Raw genomic sequence first — 21585 nt, 5'->3', positions numbered from 1 at the left:
GCACACAAACACACACACACAGACACACACACACTCGTACTTGCACCAGTTATTTATCTTTCTGGCTTGAATCTAGAATTTCTAGGTTGAAATTAGGGAGACCACAAACTTGCTCCTTCTAACCTCCTCCCACCCCAGCCCACTTCCTATGGCATTCAAAAATGCCCCTGCCAGGAGGGCGCCTGGGTGGCTCAGATGGTTAAGCGTCTGCCTTTGGCTCAGGTCATGATCCCAGGGTCCTGGGATCGAGTCCCGCATCGGGCTCCCTGCTCCTTGGGAGCCTGCTCCTCCCTCTGCTTTTCTCTCTCTCTCTCTCTTGCTCTGTCATGAATAAATAAATAAAATCTTAAAAAAAAAAAAATGCCCCTGCCTTATCAAGACCGAATTTGAACAGCAGAATAGGCACTGGGGTGAGGCTGGACTGGAGGACAAAAATCCTGCTCCCATCCTTCAGAGACAGCCTGTGGCTCCTCCATGGAGGGCAAGAACTGCATCTCTTTGCTTTCAGGTGTTTGCTCTCCCACATCATCTCCTCCTTCCTCTAAACATGTCCAGGAATTTTTTTTTTTTTTTTTTTTTTTTTGGTAGAACCCAGGAACTTTGAATAAATGGACATTCTCTGCTGCACCCTGGTTTCATTCAGGGATCACAAGTAAAGAGTTCTGGCAAATAAGCAAAGAGTTTTCTAGGAGTTTGGAAAACCATTATTGTGAGGAATGAGGACTATTGTCTTAGAAAAGAGACAGTAGGGAAGGGACAAGATGACTCTTCACATATTTCAAACAGGGTTTAGACTTATACTGTGTATTTCTCCAGACGTAGAAGGACAGTATGGAAGATAACAGGGAGGTCGGCTTCAGTTCTGTGACCTGGGTCAGCTATAAAATGGAGGCAATAGTACTTACATCATAGGGTGGTTGTAAGAATAAGTGAAGTGCTCAGGATATCCCTGGCATCTCGTAGTATCTCAGAACATGCTTGTTTCCTTTTTTGGCCTCATTCAAAAATGTCTCCTGAGGCAGTAAGCTTCCTTTCTGGAAAATTTCAAGGTAGAATTAAAATTCCTTACTGCCAAGATTCTGTGCTTCTGTACCTCTAATCACTTTTCATAAAGAAAAATAATGGCTTGCATGGAGCCCTCACCATGCTCCAGGCACACAGAGGAGGGCTTTTTGTAGGCACTTTATTTAATCTTCTCATCATCCCTATGAGGTAGGGACTATTATTAACCTCTCCCCCTTTTTTTTCTCCAAATGAGAGAATTGTGGCTTAGAGAGGTGAAGTAACTTGCCTAGGTCACACAATGAGTAAGAGGCAGACCAGGGACTTGAACTTCAGGATGTCACTCTCCCAAGTCCTCGCTCTTAGAATTGACGAGGTTATTTATCAAATCTCCACTCCTCTCCCAGGCTCACCTGCTCTAATACTCCAGGCTTTAGCCATCTCTTTTTGTAAAATGTCTTCATTTCTCAACATTTTCAAAACCACCCAATTGCGTAATTATTGTGTAAACGGCTTCTTGTCTTCCCTACCTTACTATAAGTGGGTCTGGGGATTTTTACTCTTAACTATCTCCCTATACTCAATAGACTTTCCAAAGAACAAGTTCATAGGCTTCTAATAATTCTTTGATTGCCAGCTGAGTTAGGCAGCTCCTCTTCCCTGCCATGCCTACCCCCATCTGTTTTTTCCCTGTGCGATTAGAAAAGTCTTTTCTTGGCTGGAACAAATACTACAGTCTGTTCAACTAGCTAACATTTATTGAGTTCTTAATAGGTGCCAGGCAGTGTTCTAAGTACTTTACATATATTAACCTATGAGCTACAGAGGAGGAAACTGAACGTACCAGTGCACCAGGATTTGACCGAGTAAATGAGTAAATGCTTTGCTGATGGATAGTATTAGCAACAGTGGCCATACAAATATCTTTGGCTTGCATCATGCAATACAGCTTTATGTACATTCTGTCATCATCAGTCACCATCAGCAAACAGACACTAATGTCCTTATTTTATAAAAGAGGAAACCATGGCTCTAAGATGAGTGATTCTCACCAGTCACACAGCAAGTGCTGTGGACTCATGAGGAACCACTGTATTGACCCCATTCCGAGAAACCTGGGGGCAAGGGAGAGAGAGGTCCATGGGGAGAAAAACACCCATGCACACAAAAGTCATTTACAAATATTAACTCAAGAATAAAAGCTGGCCACAGCAGAGATTGGATGGGAATCCAGATCTTTGACTCCTAGTCCAGTGCTCTTTCCTTTATGCCAGATGGTGGGAAGCAACTCTAGGGTCCAGACCTGGCTGGTAGCCTTGATTTGGGATCACAAGCCTGAGAGAGCAGAGAAGAAGGAGGAGGAGAGGGGGAGGAGGAGAAGGCGGCAGCATTTTTACTTCCCTCCATTTTCCATAATGAGCATTTCCTGCGTAATCAGAAACAAATAAATGAAGGGGGGTGCAAAATTCATCCTTCTAAGAGGATCCTTGGGCTGGCGCTGGGATTGCCCTGGGCCCCTCCCTGGCATTTTTGGGTCCTTTCTGATCCATCGTCACTGGCCACCTGGGCCCACCTTATGGGCAGGAGGCTGGGAAGCAGGGCTGGGGAGAAATCCCAGAAGCTCCTACTGAGGCTGAGATGAGCTGAGACGGACACAGGAGTTCCCAGGTCTGTGTAACTCCCTGACACTGGAAGCTGAACGCTGTAGGCCCACAACATTTTTAAAAGGGCCACCCCTGACCCTCCAAAGGGTAAGAATCCCAGATCACAACGATGAACCAGGGCATCAGGGATAGGATGAGTGGTCAAACCAGCACCCAGAAACCTAAAAAATCTTGTCTCCCTCTGAGTATAATTGGCAGGGAGAAGAGGCCCTGCCTCATGTACTCACAATGTTAATTTAAATTCTGCTTTTTTTCCCCTGAACCCATCCTCACCCCCATTCAAAGCAGTAGGGTGGACAGGCATGAATATTTACATGGTTCCAATCTCAGACACCTTCCTCTTCCTGCTAGGCCTGTGGCCGATGAAGCCCAGTTCCTGACCCTAGGAAACCATGTGTCCACAGCTTCCTAACTTGCCTCCTTACCCAGGGTCTAATGCTGTGATTTATATACTGTGGCCAACTTTCTTCCCAGGTGCTTCCTAAAAAGCCAGCTGCAAGTCTCAGCAAGCACTGAATTCCATCCTACCACATGGATCAGGCTCCCACCACGTGCTGGATGTTATGACGCAGGCACAGTTGGTGAGATAAATCCTCATTGTGGCCTGGGAGGTTAACGGCAGGACAAATGACACTCACGTGTCAGGTTGGGGGAGGGAGAAACTGCACAAAGGTGAGACCCCCCCCCCAGGAGGACAACTGGGGGGATAAAGGGGGTAAAGGGGGTAGCTTCTTGGAGGTGCAATGGTAGCTCTGGAGCTGTGTGTGAAGGTGGAAGGATCCGTATACAAAGGAATGAGTTGTAGTCCTGTCGAAAAGGAGCAGTCAATAAAATGCTGGGCAAGTTTAGGAAACAGGCAACAACTAGAGCCTGGGGGAGGGGCAGAAAGGAAGGAGAGAAACAAGGTTACGGGTGGGTTCTGGCCAACTGGCCAGAACGAGGAGGACCTTGGTGTTCTACTAAGGAATTCGGACTTTATCAGACAGTGCGTGTCATTGAGGGTTTCTGAGCAGAGCAGGTGGGCTCTATGCTCAGATCCATGCTTAAGATCACATTGCAGAGGATAAGAGAGCAAGGAGAGGGCTTGGAGGTTGGGAAACAGGACACTACTATACAGCCCAGTATGGGAGATGATGGGGCCTTTTAACTATAGCCATGGGCAGGACCAGCTACATAATTTATGGGAGCCGGTGCAAAAAGAAAATGCAGGGTTCCTCGTCCAAAAGTTATTAAGAATTTCAAGAGAGTGACAGCAGAGCATTTAACCAAGCATGGGGCCTGGTGTAGCAATACAGGTCAGACACCCATGAAGCCAGCCAGCCCTGCCCCGGGACTGGAAAGGGCACACCAGAAGAGAAATCTGGAAGGCAGAGTCCTGGGACCTGGGGTGATCTGTTGGACATGGAAAGAGAGGCTGACAGATGACTTTTCTGCACTGGCTGTCAGGCCACCACCCCCCCCCCCGCCCCGCTTACTGGGTACCCCCTTGAGTGGTCCATGATCACCTCTAACTTATTAACAAGTCTGAATGTTACCCCCTCCTCCTCCTGCTGCTACTCACCCAGATCTGTTCCTGTAGGTTCCCTATCTAAAGGTGTCACCATTCACCCAATTACCCCAGTTGAAAACCTTGGCGTCCCCCTTACTGTCTCCCCAACCCATCCCTTCCGGCAATTTACTTCCTAAACGTTTCTCCCATCTGCATGGCCTCTTCAGTCGCTGCTATCACTGCCAAGTTCCGGCAGGCCCTTATCAGCTCAGGCCTGGATTACCCACAAAAGCCTCCTATCCGTCTCCCTGACTCCAGTCTGGACCCCTACCCCCACTCTCAAATAAAACATCCTCCACAGTGCTGCCTCAGTGAGGTTCCCAAATGTCACTCGACCGGGTCACTGCGTAAGACCCCTCATCCAGGGCTGCTCCAGCCAAAGGATAGATCCAAATGCCATAAATGGCACACAAGGCCCTCCGTCATCTGACCCTGCTTAATTTTCTAATAAATGCCAGAAGTGCCTTGGTCTCCCACACACCGAGCAGGCATTTTGTTTTGTTTTGTTTTTCTTTACCTCTAGCAGTTTCCTCTGCCTGGAATGCCTTCCACCCTCCCCTTCCGTGGCCTGGCTAACCTCAATTCATTCTTTGAAGTTCCCCTCAGCTCTCCCCTGCTCTGGGAGGCCTTCTCCAGGTCCCCACTCCCTACATCCTGGATGCTTTTCCGTACTGACTGCAGGACCTTACAGATGCCTGTGGCTGCGCCAAGCTTCCCCTCTGGGCTGGGACAACCGGAGCAGAGCGGGTCCTGCTCACTTTGGTGTCCAGCACCCAACACAGAGCCTGGCCCTGCGGGTGCTCCAGGCTTGCGTGGCTCTGGCTGAAATGTCTGGTGGTGGATGTTGCTGGTGACACTGGGAGACAACTGCAGGGAAGGCTGGCAGGAATAACCCCACAGAGAAAGAAAACCCCCACATCCCTTCTTCCTTAAGCCTCTACTGTCTGGGCCAGGACAGCGCCTCTGATTGAATGCCGCTGTGACCCAATAGCAACTATCTAGCGTCCGGTTTGATTGCCTGTGATTTCAGAATTTGATTTCTGCTTCCTTCTAAAGACCTCATTCTCCTCTGGCTGTAGTAAACAAGCACCTTTCTAGCGGAGGCAGGCTGTTTTCCAGAGCAGCACCCTCCCCGCTCCGGTCACGGGTTAGAGGGTAGAGGCATGTTTCCCTCACACCTGTCCCTTCAGCTAGCAGAGCCCTGGCACAAAGCTGACCCTCAAGAAATACTTGCTGAATGAGGGAACGTGTCCAGTTCACCCAGATTGGGGATGTGAAGCCTGACGCTGCTGGGGACTGGTGGGGGCAGACAGCCTGGGATTAGACTTGATCCACAGATAATCCCCCAGATCCAGAAGCCACCTGGATAGTTGCCTGGACTGAGCTCCATCAACGGATGCATGTTGATGCTGCAGCTGATTCCGTGACAGACTTTCCAGGGGCCAGAAAAGAGCGTCTCAAAAAACAATTATTCTAATTATTATTGAAGTGTGACGGAGAAAAGGCTGTTAATCCTTTGCTGGCTCTTCTCTCCATTTTTACTCTTAGGTACTTTTGTTATGGAACATTTCAAGCAAACAGAAAAGTGGAGAAAACAGTATCATGAACCCAGTATAAGGTACCCATCACTGAACTTCAACGGTTACCAACACAAACCCAATCTTGAGTCATCCATAAACCATCCCTTGAAGCCAATCCCAGCTATCATCTCATTTCACGCGTCAAGACTTGGGTGAAGACCAAAATCCATTTCCGATTCATCTGGGGGCACTGGCCCTGGGCTCCCCTCGGCCCGGCCTTGGCTCGGTGCCTGGCAGGCCCCCACCCAGCGGGTTCTGAACCTACGTCTATGAAACTCAAAGCCGGATTGTGCGGCGCCAGGCCCTGCCTCCTCCGCTTCCTCCTCTTCCCGCACAGCGTGGGTCACCTCGGCCTCGTGGCGTTCCTGACACCCCACCGGCAGCCCTCGGTGATGCGCGAGTGAGTGTCTCTCCGCGCACAGCCTCAGAAAGCGGAGGGAGGCGCCTTCCACTTCCTCTTTCTCCGGCTGACTAACGCCCGGCGCCCGCCCCCCACGCCTCCGGCTCCCCGGGGCGTGGCCACAGCCCGAAGGGGCGGGGAAATACACATATTCGGCCTTATATGGGCAGCCACGTCACAGGCCGCACAGTCATTCACATAAAACGCGGCGCTGCTGGCGGAATCCCCGGCTTCTGGGGCAGCGAGTGGCCGGGCTGGCTGCCGAGCGTGCGGGGCGGGAAAGAAGAGTTGAGCGGCCGCACCGGCACCGGCGCCGGGCTCGGTCGGCCGGCCGCGGCCTCGCGGGTCGCCCTCCCGTGCCTCGCCAGCGGGCACCCTGGCCGTGGGCACCTGCGGGGCGCGCGGCGCGGGACCGCGGGGCGGCGGCATGAAGGTCACGTCGCTCGACGGGCGCCAGCTGCGCAAGATGCTCCGCAAGGAGGCGGCGGCGCGCTGCGTGGTGCTCGACTGCCGGCCCTACCTGGCCTTCGCCGCCTCGAGCGTGCGCGGCTCGCTCAACGTCAACCTCAACTCGGTGGTGCTGCGGCGGGCCCGCGGCGGCGCGGTGTCGGCGCGCTACGTGCTGCCCGACGAGGCGGCGCGCGCGCGGCTGCTGCAGGAGGGCGGCGGCGGCGTGGCGGCCGTGGTCGTGCTCGACCAGGGCAGCCGCCACTGGCAGAAGCTCCGCGAGGAGAGCGCCGCGCGGGTCGTGCTCACCTCGCTGCTCGCCTGCCTTCCCGCAGGCCCGCGGGTCTACTTCCTCAAAGGTGAGCGCGTCGGGGCCGCCGAGCCCCCGTCACCACCCTCCCCCCCACCTCCGCCCCCCGCGCGGCGAACGCCCCGGGGCTCTGGGGTCCCCTCCTCGTGCGGGGCGCCTTCCGCGACCCGGCACCCGGTAGTCTCCACTTGCCCGAGTCTGCACCCTGGGGCTTGACGTGCGCTAGGGAGGGCGCTGCCAGTGTCAGCCCTCAGAGCTTCCCCCTCCCCACCCGCGTTCCTCGAAAGCTCCCGGCCGCCTGGGTGGGTGGGGTTGGTTGCGCAGCCGGGGGCGCCGCTTCTCAGCCGCGGGGGCCGTCGGCTCGTGCTGGGCGCGGGCCCCCGTTTGCTGGCGCTGGCTTAGCCACCCTCGTTGGGGCCTGGGCTCTGAGCCTTTCTGATAAGCAGAGCAGGCGGGATCAGCCGGTCGCGACCCCCCGGAGCGTGGCGCCGCGGCGTCCCCTCTCCTCCCGCCTGGACAATTAACGTATGTTAGGCTGCCTTCACCGACCCCTCTTGCCTTTTTGACCCGGGCCAGTCCCTCCCCTTCCTTTCCACTTCATTTTACTGCTTTTTATTGTTTTCCTCCGGCCTTCCCTTCTCCCCTCCCAGGGCTTTCTCTAGCTCCATTTGGAGCTGACAGCCTTCCCACCCTTTTCACCCTTTTCCTCAACGCCTCCCCCCCCCGCAGATCATCCCCGGGGCTTGCCTCCTGCTGCTTCCCAGGGGTGGGAGGCTGCCGGCCAGCGAGCCCCAGGATTTAGGAGAGGTGTAGCAGGTGGTGGTGGAGGGGATTCCGTCGCCTTTGGTTTGAGACGCCCCAGAAGCTGCCCCACCGGTCCGTCCATTACACCTGCTGGAGAGAGGACTTTGACTTCCCCAGCCCGTGTAGTGAGTGACTGACTTTCAAATTACAGAGCATTGATTTCTGGGTCACTTCCTATGACTTCTCCCGCCTTGTATTTAGGTCCTTTGTAACCTCCAACGTACGGAAGAGTCCACAGTGCAGAGATGAGGGTTCAGCCCAAGCTGTGCCCTGAGGCCCTGCCAGTGCTGTTGCAGACACCTTGAGAAACAGCAGTGATGTGGTTCAGAACTCGGGTGCAGTGAACTGAGCGTGAGGGCCCTGTTTTAAAACCATGCAACTTGGGGAATTTCACACACTCCAGGCCTGCAGAGCACACTCGCAGCCCCCACCTCTATTAGCACCTCTTGCAGACTGTCCCCTGTTGATTCCTGTTAGGGAGATGACAGGCAGAAGATGATCATCTTCCTTGTCCACCAGCCTCACTTGCAGGGGAAGGAGGGATGCCCTCCAAGCTCTGCAGAAAGTTTCATACTTAGCCCGGGATTTCTTTCTATTCCTGGTGGTTGTTTTTTGCCTCCTGTTCTTAGCCATGAGTACAGGAAAAGCTACTGCCTTCCCAGTAGCATGAAAGATATATTCCAGGAAGCCACCGCCTGGTCCTCCTACCTCTGCTCCCCACCCCTCTCCAGGGGGGGTCGTGCTGACTGTTTAGAAGTTACTGCCACAGGAAGTAAGCGGCTCTGTAGACTCACATCTCGGGAAAATTCATGTCTAAAATGTTTTTTTTTTTTAATGACAGTAACACAGGTAAAATTTTAAAAGCGCAAAGGCTGTACGATGAGAAGTGGGTCTTTTGCACGCCCTTGAACCCAGTCCCATTCTCCAGAGACAGCCACCAACTATTTTTTGTTCGTCTTTAGACAAGTTAGTTTTCCACCAGTATCTTTAAAAAATAGAATGGTTTTGTATATTTCCTGTTCCTTCTTCTTTCACTTAACTAGATCTTGGGAGATTTATCCTTATCAGTGCATACATGTCCATTTTACTTATTTTTTTATTTTTAATATTTATTTGAGAGGGACAGAGAGAGCACATGCGAGCAGGGGGAGGGAGAAGCAGACTCCCCACCTTAGCAGGGAGTCAGGAGCCTGGTGCAGGGCCCAGGGCTTGATCCCAGGACACTGGGGTCGTGACCCAAGCCAAAGGCAGACACTTAACCTACTGAGTAAGGTGCCCCTTACTTCTTAAACCAGTCCCCTGATGGCAGCCAGTAGGTTGCTTTCAACCTCGCTATTTGAGGCAATGTTGTTGGGTATATTTTTTGTTCAGATGCTTTATGTGTGCACTGTCTTTCAGTGAGATTCTGAGAATTGCCAGGTTGATAGTTGTGTGCATTTTAAATTTCAGTAGGAATTGCTGGGTACTTAACAGTTATAACACCACGAAAGTTAAATTGTTGTCCAAGAAAATTTTTATTTCTTCATCTACCTCATGTCCAGATATGATGAATTCAGGTTTTAATCTAGTGGCATTTCAGATCTTGGGGGTGATAATGACTTCTATACTTCCCTTTATCGTCCTCTACTCCCCCCTCCCCCAAATAACACTAAAATGGGATGACGACCGAATGGCATTGTCAGTGTGTATCTTATATACAGTGTCCATGCAGCTTCTCTGCTCCCCTGGTCATGCAGCGGTGATCAAAAGCAGAATCACTCTGAAGAGGATTGAAGCAGCCAAAAGAATTCCCACAGCTCTTGCAGCTCAAGTGAGGCACCAGAGAACAGTCTGTCTCTCCCTGCCTCTGAGGGGAGTGGGTGAAAGAGACCATCTAATCTGAAGGACTCCTGACCCCAGCTTGAAGAGACAGCCCCTTGTTTATCTGTCCCTCAACTACACTGAGCAGCTTTGTCTGCCTGCCTTATTTTGTCAACAGGCAGGCAGGACCCAGCCCACACCCGCACCTCCTGTCTGTCCTGACAGCCATCTCTTTTAAGTGTGCTATTTAAAGACAAGAGATGGGGTGGCCTGAAGGCTTGTCTTTCCCAAGCCTCATTCTTGGGAAAGTTTGGGAGGGCCTGAGCCACTCTTAACTCCAGATTCCCATCCCATATCACTCAGTTTGTGCCCTGGAACCCAAATCGTTGGAGGCCCAGGCACAGGAAGTGACTTACTAACTAGGGTCGTCTCTTCTGATGAAGCTGTGGGTCCCTAAGTGTGACCTTCTGTCTACATTCTAGGAGGGAAAGGGTCCAGGGGCTCCAGTGGGGGGTGGGAGGAAACTAAGCCACAAACACCACAACCTCCCACCTCCGTTACTCCCTGGCGTGTGGACTCCTCTATCATGACCAGGAGGACCAGAGGGTTATCTGGGGAGGGCCCAATGGGCTTTTTGTTGAAGTGACCACAGAGGAGATTTGAGTGTACTCAATGGGGGCGGGGGCAGTTCCAGCAAGCTGGGAGGAAGCAGTAATGGCAAGATGACTCATTCTAGGAATTGGCTGCAGCTTCTGGGAGGGAGCTGGAGACCGCCATGTTATCCATTAACTATTTGTCTACTGCAGGGGTTTAAGGCCACCGTGGGCTCCACTGTGGGCCTATCACACCACTAAGAGACGGAAGAAAGAGGGGACTTTGTGGAAAATATATGGGCTCGGAATGCATATTTAATTGATGATTTGACCCTAGGTGAATTCTCTGGGTCAGAAAAAAATAGCAAGTTTTCTGGAGGCTTGCGGAAGTCCCTTGGGTCCTTTTGGATTGGGAGTGAGGGCTTTCCCAAGTGAGCCTGGCCTGTTCACCTAGCAGCACTTGGCATGTTTTTCATTTGGTTCTTTCCCATTGAGTTCTGGGCCTGAGACTTCTTTAATATGCTCAAGTTTCTGTGACTTGGTCAGAGAGTAGTTTTTACCTTAAGTGACCCATCTGGAGAAGTTTAAATGTAATATTAAGGATTTTTACAGTCATACCTGCTGGTAGTTATCATTTGAGGACTTACAGAGAAGAAAGATCAGGAGGGGAAGCTAAGGAAGATAAAAAGGAAGGGTAGGTGGTCTTGAAGGGGAGAGAAACAGTTTTTACATATTGGGACTGAGAATTCGGTTCTGAAGGCCTCGTGCCTCCAGTTTGGTTTGGAAGGTAATTAACTAGATTGATTACTCAAAATTGGACCTATAGAGAGGATTGTCAGCAGTGTTCTTTATTCTTTAGCTCCTTGGGAGTGAGAAAGGGCAGGGCTGTTTTATTGCACTGAGTTTAAACCTCATATTAGCCCCCATTCCCTTATGAATAGAGGGGATTGCATCTATCATCCAGTTCAGAGCTAATGGGCTAGGGATGAAACAGACCAATTCAGGAGTCTCTTCTTGCAAGTGAATGCAATTCTGCATAATCACACCTGCATTTTAGACAAGTAAGTGAAAATAGCTTTTGTTTTCTGGAGGGATTTTGTTAATATTGCCAGATGTCAGATTTCCTTTCAGCTGCTTCTGTTAGATGCCAAAAATTAATAATTGCCTCTCTGAGCTATAACTTTTTAGAAAAGAGGGAATGTGTGTTTGTGTGTGTGTGTAGCCCATTTCTGTTCCAAAGCTATTAGTTGGTTTGGCTCAATTTTCTTATAAGACCAGAATCTATGTTAGCTTAATATTCTTGACTCTTCCACGCTTAGGGTATTGATTAATTCTGGACATTTTCTAAAAGCCTGAGAAATCAACGCTTAACATCTAGCTTCCTTTTTTTTTTTTTCTTTTTTTACCTTGCAGGAGGATATGAGACTTTCTACTCGGAATATCCCGAGTGTTGTGTGGACGTACAGCCCATTTCACAAGAAAAGGTTGAAACCGAGAAAGCCCTCATGAGCCAGTGTGGGAAACCAGTGCTCAGCCTCAGCTACAGGCCAGCCTATGACCAGGTAAGTGGTTTTGGAAATGCCGTCTTGGCTGTGGACTCCATTCCTTCCTCGGCCCCCTGGCTCTCCCTCTCCTCACTCAGTAGCACTGGTGCGTTCTTCTGAGGATCAGGGTGTTGGCAGAGCCCTCTAGCTTCAGAGAGCTGTTGCTTGCCAACTTGAGTTTCCATCCAAGAGTAAATGGGCTTCTTTCCAGCAAACAAGCTGACAAGAGCAAAGGAGCCACAGGATGCTTGACAGCTTCTGGAGAAAAGGGGAAGTGAAAGATACATTATTATTAGCTGGCCTAGGAAGTGCAGAGAAGCTTCACAATATCAGTTTAGGTTTCCCTGAAGATGTTTCAGAGTTGACTTTCAGGCTTCCTGTGTTAATCTTTGTAATTGTTCATGCTCTGCAGTTTCTGCAAACCAACCTAGTACCTGTCGAGATGTGTCTTTTTGTTATTTTTAACTGAAACGGGACCGGGGGAGGGTTGTGGGGAAACTACCATTTGGATGGCTAAGCAGGCCCTAAGGGTTTCTGCTGCTTACAATTCCATAAATTCTGAAACCAGAGAAGATCAGGAGACACTGTAGAGGATTTCATGCTCATACAAATATGTGGGGTTTTTTTTCCTTCCAAGAATGTTACTTTCTGGCAACTCTTTAAAGGCTGAAAGTGTGTGAAAGGCTCAGTCAGGGGTCCCCTTCAGTGCTGGAGGATGAGGGAAAGGCAGGCAAGGACCCAAATCTGGCAGAAACCAGAGCTCAAAGCCCACCTTCCCATTTTACAGAGGGGAAAAAAACGTGTCTCACCGCTGGAGATGATCTCTTTGCAAAGAATCCTGTAGCTGGGCTCCTGGCAACAGTAGACCCAGAACGCCTCCCTTCTCTTAACTCTGGTTCTTTTCAAGGCCTCATTCTGTTTTCCACAGAAACAGAACCTCTTTTGGAAGGGGCCCATCCTAGGCACCTGACTTGGTGGGAGGAGCTTTCCAAGTATTTCCCACAACATAAGTACATGTCCAGATCATAAGAAGGAAGATGTCTGGATGCTGCCTGGCATGAGCAGAACTCTGCCCCTGTGAATAAACTTCCCAGTAAAGCCAAGTGACTTCCCTTGAATGGGATCCCTCCCTGGTCAGGAAGTCTATTAGCTTGGCAAGGTGCCAGGGTTGTTATTTTGTTTTCCTTTATTAAAAAACACAGAGCGTATGATGAACCCTCAGCATTCAAGCCATGGGCATGTGGCTTAGCTGGATTTCTATTTTCTGTTTGTTTGGGTGGTGTTTTCCCCTCACATCTCAGAAAGTGAAAGAGAAACAAGAATTGTCAGGATGTTGTGAAGGCACAGCAGACCTTTGACCAAGAGAGGACTGGGGAGGCCCTGACATGTCTCCCAAGGTTCATCGGGGAACCCCCCTGGTGCTATTTCTTAGAAGTGCTTCTGCATTGAGAGAAGCCAAGCAAGGTTGTATTAAGCTTTGGGGTTTCTGAAGGCCTTTGGTTTCTTCCTCTTGAGTCTAAACAGAGGATTCAGAAAAAGAAAAACACATGGTTTCAGGGGTGTGTTGTTCTAGGCTTTAGAAGTAATTGTGTAAGATTTCAGGCACTAAAGAGAGGGAGAGATCTATGGAGGTACATCGAAAGTGTTAAGTCCAAGGGCCAGCTCTGGTAGGCGCTAATAAAAATACTGGTTGTTGGGGCGCCTGTGGGGCTCAGTCGGTTAAACATCCAACTCTTGATCTCATTTCAGGTCTTGATCTTAGGGTCGTGATTTTGAGCCCCTCACTGAGCGTGGAGCCTACTTTAAAAAAAAAAAAAGATCTGGTTGTTACTCTTACTATATCTTTGGTAAAATCCTCTATGACTTTCTTCTAAGTGGCCAAACTGGCCTTTGCTTGAACACTTGATTTCTCAGGAAAGAAAAAGCACACACCACATGTCAGGTAATTTGAGAGTTGCCTTCTGCTAGCCCTCATCCTACGCCCCTTTCCCTATTATGAGTCCGGCAGAGTTTCCGTTCCGCTTTTATTCTGGGACAGGAAATGGGAACACAGGAAACGGATGGATGATATGGGAAAAGCTCCCAGAGACTCAGCCATTGCCGCCGCCCCCCCCCTCCCAAAAGCACAGTGTTTCTCAGTCTCTGGGGCCTCCCATTGTCCCAGTTATCTCTGGTTTTTCTTGCCACCCTGGAGCTGCTAAGGCTGCCAGAGTCTGACCAGCTAGCTGTTTTTAACTTTGCCTCAGGGTAGATGGTCTCAGCTTCTAATTGGGATCCTCCTTAACTGGAAACCTGGTGTGTGGGTGGCCTTCCGAAAGGGTGATGATGTAAGCATCTCTCACAAACCCTCAGTCCCACGTGACAAAGATCAGGGGGAGGAGGAGCCCCTCTGCCCTTGGCTTAATAGCTTTTCTTTAGGGATTCCAGGTAAACAGTGGTCATTTCCACTTCCAAGAAGCAGCCTTTCTGGGGGGCACACTTGAACATCTCTGAAACCCACATGTGTCTTAGGATCAATCATCGGGGTCCTAGGTTTGATGAAATATACCATGAAAATATCAGGACTGTAAGGTGGGGGTACTCATCTTGAGTTTTTACCTGTTCCGACTCAAAAGAAGCCAGGGCTGCCCCAAGGTTAGAAGGCTTGCCCTGGTGCTGTCGGGGCAGCCGGAACGTGAGCATAAGCCTCTCCGTTCTTCCCCTTCACGCACATCTTCTCATCCTTGTCGGCACAGGAAGGCTGCTAGCGTTCCCTACCTCGGTATGTGTAAGAAAATGAAACATCTTTGCTGCGTGGGCTTGGCTGTCACTGAGTCACAAGGCAGCCACGTCGGGTAGAGCATTTGCCAGGCTCTCCCCACACTCTGGGTTGAACTACCCTGGCTCTGAACTCTCTACCTGGAAACCAGAAAGGGAACCTCCCACCTTACAACAAGTAGGTCAGGGTTGTTTTGTTTCGTCTCCTAAAGGAGCAAGCTAACCCAATATTTCCCGGCTGTCCTTTCCCCCTCCCTCCAGGGCGGCCCAGTTGAAATCCTTCCGTTCCTCTACCTTGGAAGTGCCTACCATGCATCCAAGTGCGAGTTCCTCGCCAACCTGCACATCACGGCCCTGCTGAATGTCTCCCGGCGGATTTCCGAGTCCTGCACCACCCACCTACACTACAAATGGATCCCCGTGGAAGACAGCCACACAGCCGACATCAGCTCCCACTTTCAAGAAGCAATAGACTTCATTGGTAGGTTCAGTCACTCGTCCTCAGTCGTTTGGGGAGCCCCATAGGGGCACCTGTTCTCGGTTCTGAGGCATCGATGGAGGCTACCTTTGCCAAGAAGAAAAGTGTCTTGTCTATGCAACCACCAGGAGTTGGAGCCAGGAAGGGATGCAGCCACCAAAGAGGCAGAGGGGAGGATTCGAGTTGCTATTAATAGGAGTTTTAATTTGCAAGATAAATGAATTAATATAATTTTATGGCAATACTCACTGCTGCTCTTGTTATTTTTCCTAGCCGGGTGGGAAGCAGAGTGTGTCCATGCGTAATGCTCCATGCCAGGGAAGCAAGGGAGGGAAAGAATGATCCTCACTGTGCTCCTGCGTAGGTTGGGGCATTTTTAGAAAGCCAACAGAAGGATTGAGAGAGCACTACTTACACACCGAGCCCCGAGGGCCCTGGCAGCTTTTCACAGTCTTTGGCAGACTGCTTTAGGGGCAATTTGTTTTGCATTTTCAGCTAATTTTGGATTAAAGATAGCATTTGATCAAGCTCCATGCTCTGTGCATAGCAAAGTTGGCATCTTCCGTACGTTGTGTTAGGCAGTTATCATTTACTCCCCTGGACAGGCCTGGAAACTTCTGGCCTCTCTGCCTGGAAAGGGCACTGGGCCTTGGGTTTCCACCTCTTCAGCATAGGCTGGATTGTTCCCTCGTTTGACAGCTTCTCTTTCGCCCCTCTCTCTGCCTCAGCGGCTGTTTCAGATTTGCAAGCACCACTCCCCAACCTTGTGGCCTTGCCTTCTTCCCCTTTAACACACATAGGTGTTGAAGCTGAGATGTGACTTTCCTTATCTTGTTTTGAGGGCTTTTGGAGGGGGAAAGGCAGGTGTTGGGCACAGCAGTAACTATTTAGGGCAGGTAGCAATTAAGGGGACCCCCTTCAGCCACATGGTGGGCCCTGTGCTCATCACACGTGGTTTCTCCTCTCTAGGAAACCCACTGGGAAAGTCTCCAAAGGCAGAAGGCTGAGCCTGTCCTGGTCATCTGAGCCTCTGGGCTGACAGGATTACTTTGGATCGCTGAGAGGCAGCCCAAATGATGGGTTCAGAATGGGAACCCCTTGACATTGTCTCCCTGACCCTGGGAATGCCTTGCCCTTCTCTGCCTGTTATTTAATTACCTGGATAGCTACTCAATGAGGTCATGAAACCCGCCCCCATCCATTTCTCAGAAGCCTCCCTCTCCATCCTGTGTATTGTGTACACAACCACACAAACGCACAGCCTTTTGAGAGCACACGATGCTTTTCCTCAGACTCCTTGCCCTGCTGGTGAAAGGGGGGTACTGAGCCCATACCATGGCACTTGACCCCTTCCCAGGGGAGCGCCCGGGAGGGCACATGGTAGACAAGCCCTGAGGGGCAGAGCAAAAACAGCATACTCTAGGCCCTTTGTTTTCTTGGACGTGGCACTGGGCAGTTAAAAGGTAGTCTAGAAGGAGCAAAGGAAGATCGGAGCCATGACCGTGCAATCCTAAGGGTTGGGGTCCCCTTTGAACTAATTTACAGGAACTTTTTTTCTTTTGAGTCAGACTAAATTGGGGGTACCTCTAATGAGCTACACTGTGTCCTTTGGGATTTTTGTTCTGTTGAGGAAGCCCTGGGGTTCCTCCTTGACTCTTCAGAAACTTGATCTTTTAGATCTTACAGATTCATTTGCAAACTTCTTGAACTTGAGGAGGGAGCTGGGTAAGGGAGCTGACTTTTTTGCTCTTCAAAACCTTAAGTGTTTTTGCACACTGTGGCTTTACATTGTACCAGGTACATCAGACTTCCTGTGTTGTAATGTTGTAATTGTTTCCTCACTAGCAAGAGAGGGAATTGGAAAGACTGTTTTTTGTGGTTTTTAATTGATGTGTGTGTACATATATATGCGTAACCTTTTGCCCCTCATTTTTAACTGTTGTAGTTCTTTTGGGGGGAGGAGTGGAACAGAAAAGGAGGGAGACCTTGTCATATTGAGCTAAAGAATGCTAACTGATGGTGGTAGCTTTATAGCAATGACTCCCATTGTTGTGCAAGATGGAGTTTGCGAAAGCCATTTGTATCCTCCGGTCTAGTAAGCGTCATTTAGTCAGGGCTGTAATTAGTGGCTGTGCACTATTTATCGTATGTTTGGTGGTGGGAACCCTGGGAGCTGAGCCAAGCATCCCGCCCTGGCACAGGCAGACAGGGTGCCCAGGGAGGCTGGCAGGCCTCTAGCAGGAGAGGGCCTGGGTCCTCCCCATGAGAATCGGATCCCAAAAGGCAGGAATTGCTTGTCTGAGTCAGTCTTTGAACCTGGGGTGCTCTCAGAAAAATGTACCTACCCAGTAAATTTGCATGCAATGTCAAGGATTTTGCAATGTCCTCTTGAAACCCATCCGTGGAACCCAAGTTAGGATGGCGTCTCCAGGAAAGGGAGTATTACCCCAGATCTAGCATCTTCAGGGCAGAATCTGTGCAAGTATCCAGGAAAACAGGGAAGCACGTCTGAAGATTAGAAAGGCCCTACATGGGGATAGACACTGGGGGGACCCCATAAGCTCTGTCCTTGCCAGTGGGCATTAAAGACTGTGTGGGAACCTCAGCTCTTGGACAGATGTGACATTTTGATGACTAGGTCACTTTTGTGTTTAATTCTTGTATCTTGGCATCATTGCCTTTGGGTTCCAGTTCCAACTCGTCCTCACTGTCTTTTCTTCCTTCCAGATTGTGTCAGGGAAAAGGGAGGCAAGGTCCTGGTCCACTGTGAGGCTGGGATCTCCCGTTCGCCCACCATCTGCATGGCTTACCTCATGAAAGCCAAGCAGTTCCGTCTGAAGGATGCCTTCGATTACATCAAGCAGCGGAGGAGTGTGGTGTCGCCCAACTTTGGCTTCATGGGCCAGCTCCTGCAGTATGAGTCTGAGATCCTGCCTTCCACGCCCCAGGCTCCCTCCTGCCAAGGGGAGGCAGCAAGCTCGTCATTCATAGCCCATTTGCCGACACTGAGCCCTGACCTGCAGGGTTCCTACTGCACCTTCCCTACCTCGGTACTGGCCCCCGTGCCCACCCACTCGACAGTCTCAGAGCTCAGCAGGAGCCCCATGGCCACGGCCACATCCTGCTGAAACCGGCATCGGGGACCCAGCCCAGCCCCAAGAACAACTGTGATTCTGCTTTTTTGAAACTCGTGGACATTTCATACCTGTGCAATACTGAAAACCTCCGCGGGACAGTGAGCGGTCACCAGGCTTGCAAACGAACTTGACGCTGACAGCGGGGAGAGGTTTTGGGGACCGAAGGAAGGCCAAGCCATGATGAGAGCACAGCACGTGCCGACTACTGTACTTCCAGACCCCCTGCCCTCTCAGGACCGCCCGGGCCCTGCACCTCCAAGTTCGCCTTTTCATTTCAAGCGCAAGGCAATAAATAGCCACAGCGGCATGGGAGAGAGTGGTTGCCAGACCGGGAGAAAAGGCAGTGACAAAGCCGATTCATTTTGAAGGAAGCACAATTTCCACCTTACTTTTTTAACTTTGGCAGTCTCCGTATCTGTCTGTTGCTTCAGGGCATAAGCTGACCACCACCCAGTCAGGAAAGCAACCTGTCCAGGGCTTGGAGGGACGCCATCTAGATGCTGATTTGAACCGTCCCATGTTTGCGAGACTCCCTCTTGGGTCCAGGGTGGAGGCGGATGGTTGAAGTAGCGAGACGTCGACCTCTCTGGGTGTCCTTTCCACTGTGGGTTCTTCCCTGACTTCGGACTTCGCATGATTTCTTACTCATACTTGAACCTTCCTCGTCGCCCCTCTCTCCTCAAAGTATCTCTTGTGTCATTTGAAAGGAGTTCTTCAGACCGTAGACCAAAAATCACCCCTTTCAGGGGGTGGCAGCGGGTGCCAAGAGAAAGAGGTACCCGCCGCGTCCGGGTCAGTGGCATTGACACGGTTATCTCCCCAGCTTGCTGTCCTTAATGTGTGCTTGTCTCGTCTCTCGTGACACACGTTTTCTTCCCTGCCCCTGGGGGTTGTCTTCAAGCTGTGGACTTCTGGGGTTTGCAGACTTTGTAATGTGGTACTTCTTTTTTGTCTGTAGGTTCTCTCCAGGGGAAAAGGCAATAATTTCCTAAAATCCATATGAATGTGAAGAAAAGCAGTATGTTACTGGGTGGTGTTGTTTTTTATAGTGCAAAATAAAAAGATGAAAAGAAAAAAAACACTGCTTCGTGTTGATGAGTTGGGGTAATTAGGTAGGAGTACATTTAGGTGGGGACACAGCATATTTCACTGGATCCAGACGAGCACTAGGGTGACGGAGGTGTGCCACGGTAGGCTGAGTCTGCATCTGCTCGTGGCCGGTGACCTTAACAATGCAGAATATTGCTTTCCAACTGAGAGGCTTCCCTAAGCTCACTTGCAAGAGGAGTCCTTAGGTGCCGGTCACACGGAGAGGTGGTCAGAGCATCCACCCACTCAGGGCTCTCGACTCCCATGAGCCCAGGCAAATTGCTCTCCTTGAGCCTCAGATGCTTCATCAGTGAAATGAGCTAGAGGATCCCCAAGGTCCCTTAAAGCTCAAGGCCCTTGATCGCAGCAAACCTGAATGCCAAGCTTGTGGTCAGCCTCCTTTTAGTGCCTGGCACATGGCAGACACACTTAGAAAAGGTTGGAAAAATGCCCGAGGGACAGAGAAGTGAACTAGGTGACAGTTCACCATAAGTGCCTGCCCCGGTTCTTTTTCACCCTTGGGACTAATTCTGCCAGATAATTCCCTCAGTCAGTGAGTAGGTTTAAATCCCAAGCTGGATCGTGGATCGACTTGTCCACTGAGTTGTTTCCTCTTGGTGGAGGCAGGAAAGAACAATATTGACTTCTACTACCCACACCTGGCGAGGCCTCTGCCTCAGCCTAACTCTTGGGGCCTGTTTCCTAATCAGGACCTGATGTGGGAGTTCCAAACATACCCCTCGGTTCTGGGGGGCCCAGAGAGACGGCCTGCTCCCCCCTCAGGCACCATGTCCACAACTAGCAAGATGGCGGCCTAGCCCAGGGTAGCCCACCTCTTTCTAAACATCTCACCTCAAAGGCTTGGCTGGAGGCCTTGTCCTCTGCAAGCCTTTCCTCTTCGCTACTCTCCCTCCACAGATTCCTTGGCAAATCCTCGGAAGAATGCCACCCACGCTAGAGAGGCTGCATTTCCTTCACCTCATGCCCCTCATCTGCATAATCCAAGCAGGGCTTTCACGGAAAGGGGAGTGAAGAACATCGGACGGACCGGGAAGAGGGAAGTCCTGGTTTCCAGCCCTCACCTTGCGCTAACTCTAACACTTTGGAGCTAATCTCTAAGAACCTCGCTGGACCAAAATTCTCCAGGGCTTGGTCCAGTTGATGCCTGAGTTCCTTCCGGGGCTTCAAATCCTGAGCCTCTTGGAATGTGACCCAGAAGCCTGTCCAGGTGCTGAGTGGCTGGAGGGGCCTGGAGCAGGGAGAGACGGGGTAGGAAACTGGGTGCAGGCTGGGGTGATGTGCTAAGCTGTGTCCCACTTGCTGACATTTGCTTTATTGCATTAAAGTCTTTCTCTGAAGGGTGAGTAAGTCCTCTAAATCAGGCATATGAGGATTGCTCATAAGCCAGTGAGTCACTGGAGGGTAAGCCAAGTGAAGCCCCACAGCTGGGGATGGCTTTTGACTCTCACTCCCTTAATAATCTCATTAATTGCACCTCCATTTGTGTCAAGACCAACTTCTCACTGGCTTCCAGTGCCAGGTGGGGAGTTCAAGGTGGTGAGGTCTGGTTCCTTCATCCCCAGATTGTGAAGAACCACCTCTGTTGGTCTCTAGCACCAGTGCTGGGAGAACAGAGATAGTACTTCCCTATTCTGTGTCCCAGCTGCGGCTGTGGGTGAGCCCCTTCAGGTCCACCCTCGTTCCTGAGCTGGGCCTGAGGGGGGGCAGGAAATGCATGAGCAGCCACACACCAGTGTGCTAGCAGAAGCCCTGTGCACCCGTGGGTCTCCTCCCTGTGAGGATCCAGGAAAAATGCTGCCCCGGTCTCAATACCCTCAGAGGCTCTATCTCTCTGAATCGCTGGTGGTTGATTTATCTTCTGCACACCATAATAGAGCTCGTGCCTGCCTTGTTTCCCTCCTTGCTCAAGTCACCAGGCAGTTCAGAACGAAAGTTTTCGCCTACCTTGCGACAATTATACAATTGTCTGCAATGACTTTATGGCATGTTATTTTGTTTCCATTAAAATTTCCCAACTTTCTTTTATTTCCACTTCCACAGTGACTTACAAAAAAAACAAACCCACCCTTGGGTGGTAAAGATTAGACATACCACGATGCATTAATGGAATGAGGTGGTGTATAAAAACATGTGGAAAGAAGCCTGTTTCTCCTCAGTGTTGCAACTCTCCATCTCACTCTGAAGGATTCATCCATGGGACTGGCTTCCTTTGCCTTCTCAGTAACTCTGCCAAGGTCTGTATTCTTTCTGGGATAAACCCTGTCCTGACCCCAAGCCCCATTGGCTAGGGCCCTCACTCCTTGTCTCTCAATCCCTGGCACTGCCCTCCACTTTAGCCCTGTATTCTGCTGCTGGTAACCTTTTAGGGGCAGAACCCTGGAACAGAGGGACAGATTGCTCAAAGCCACAA

At 50.7% G+C, this 21585-nt stretch overlaps 1 protein-coding gene across 1 annotated transcript; it reads left to right on the top strand.

Annotated features, from left to right (window-relative positions):
• Positions 1 to 6436: 6436 nt before the first annotated feature.
• On the top strand, positions 6437 to 19127 carry DUSP5 (dual specificity phosphatase 5). The gene is made up of 4 exons (XM_028096309.2): positions 6437 to 7001; positions 11563 to 11711; positions 14712 to 14931; positions 17656 to 19127. Exons 1-4 carry the CDS (start codon positions 6623 to 6625, stop codon positions 18054 to 18056), a joined length of 1149 nt encoding a protein of 382 aa, XP_027952110.1. The 5' UTR covers positions 6437 to 6622; the 3' UTR covers positions 18057 to 19127.
• The last annotated feature ends 2458 nt before the right edge of the window (positions 19128 to 21585 follow it).

Source organism: Eumetopias jubatus, unplaced genomic scaffold (genome assembly GCF_037043125.1).
Source record: "Eumetopias jubatus isolate StellerSeaLion01/CBP00866 unplaced genomic scaffold, mEumJub1_p1.0 scaffold_17, whole genome shotgun sequence".
Lineage (NCBI taxonomy): Eukaryota > Metazoa > Chordata > Mammalia > Carnivora > Otariidae > Eumetopias > Eumetopias jubatus.
Note: the sequence above shows the minus strand (reverse complement) of the source record. Positions and strands in the feature narration are given on the sequence as shown.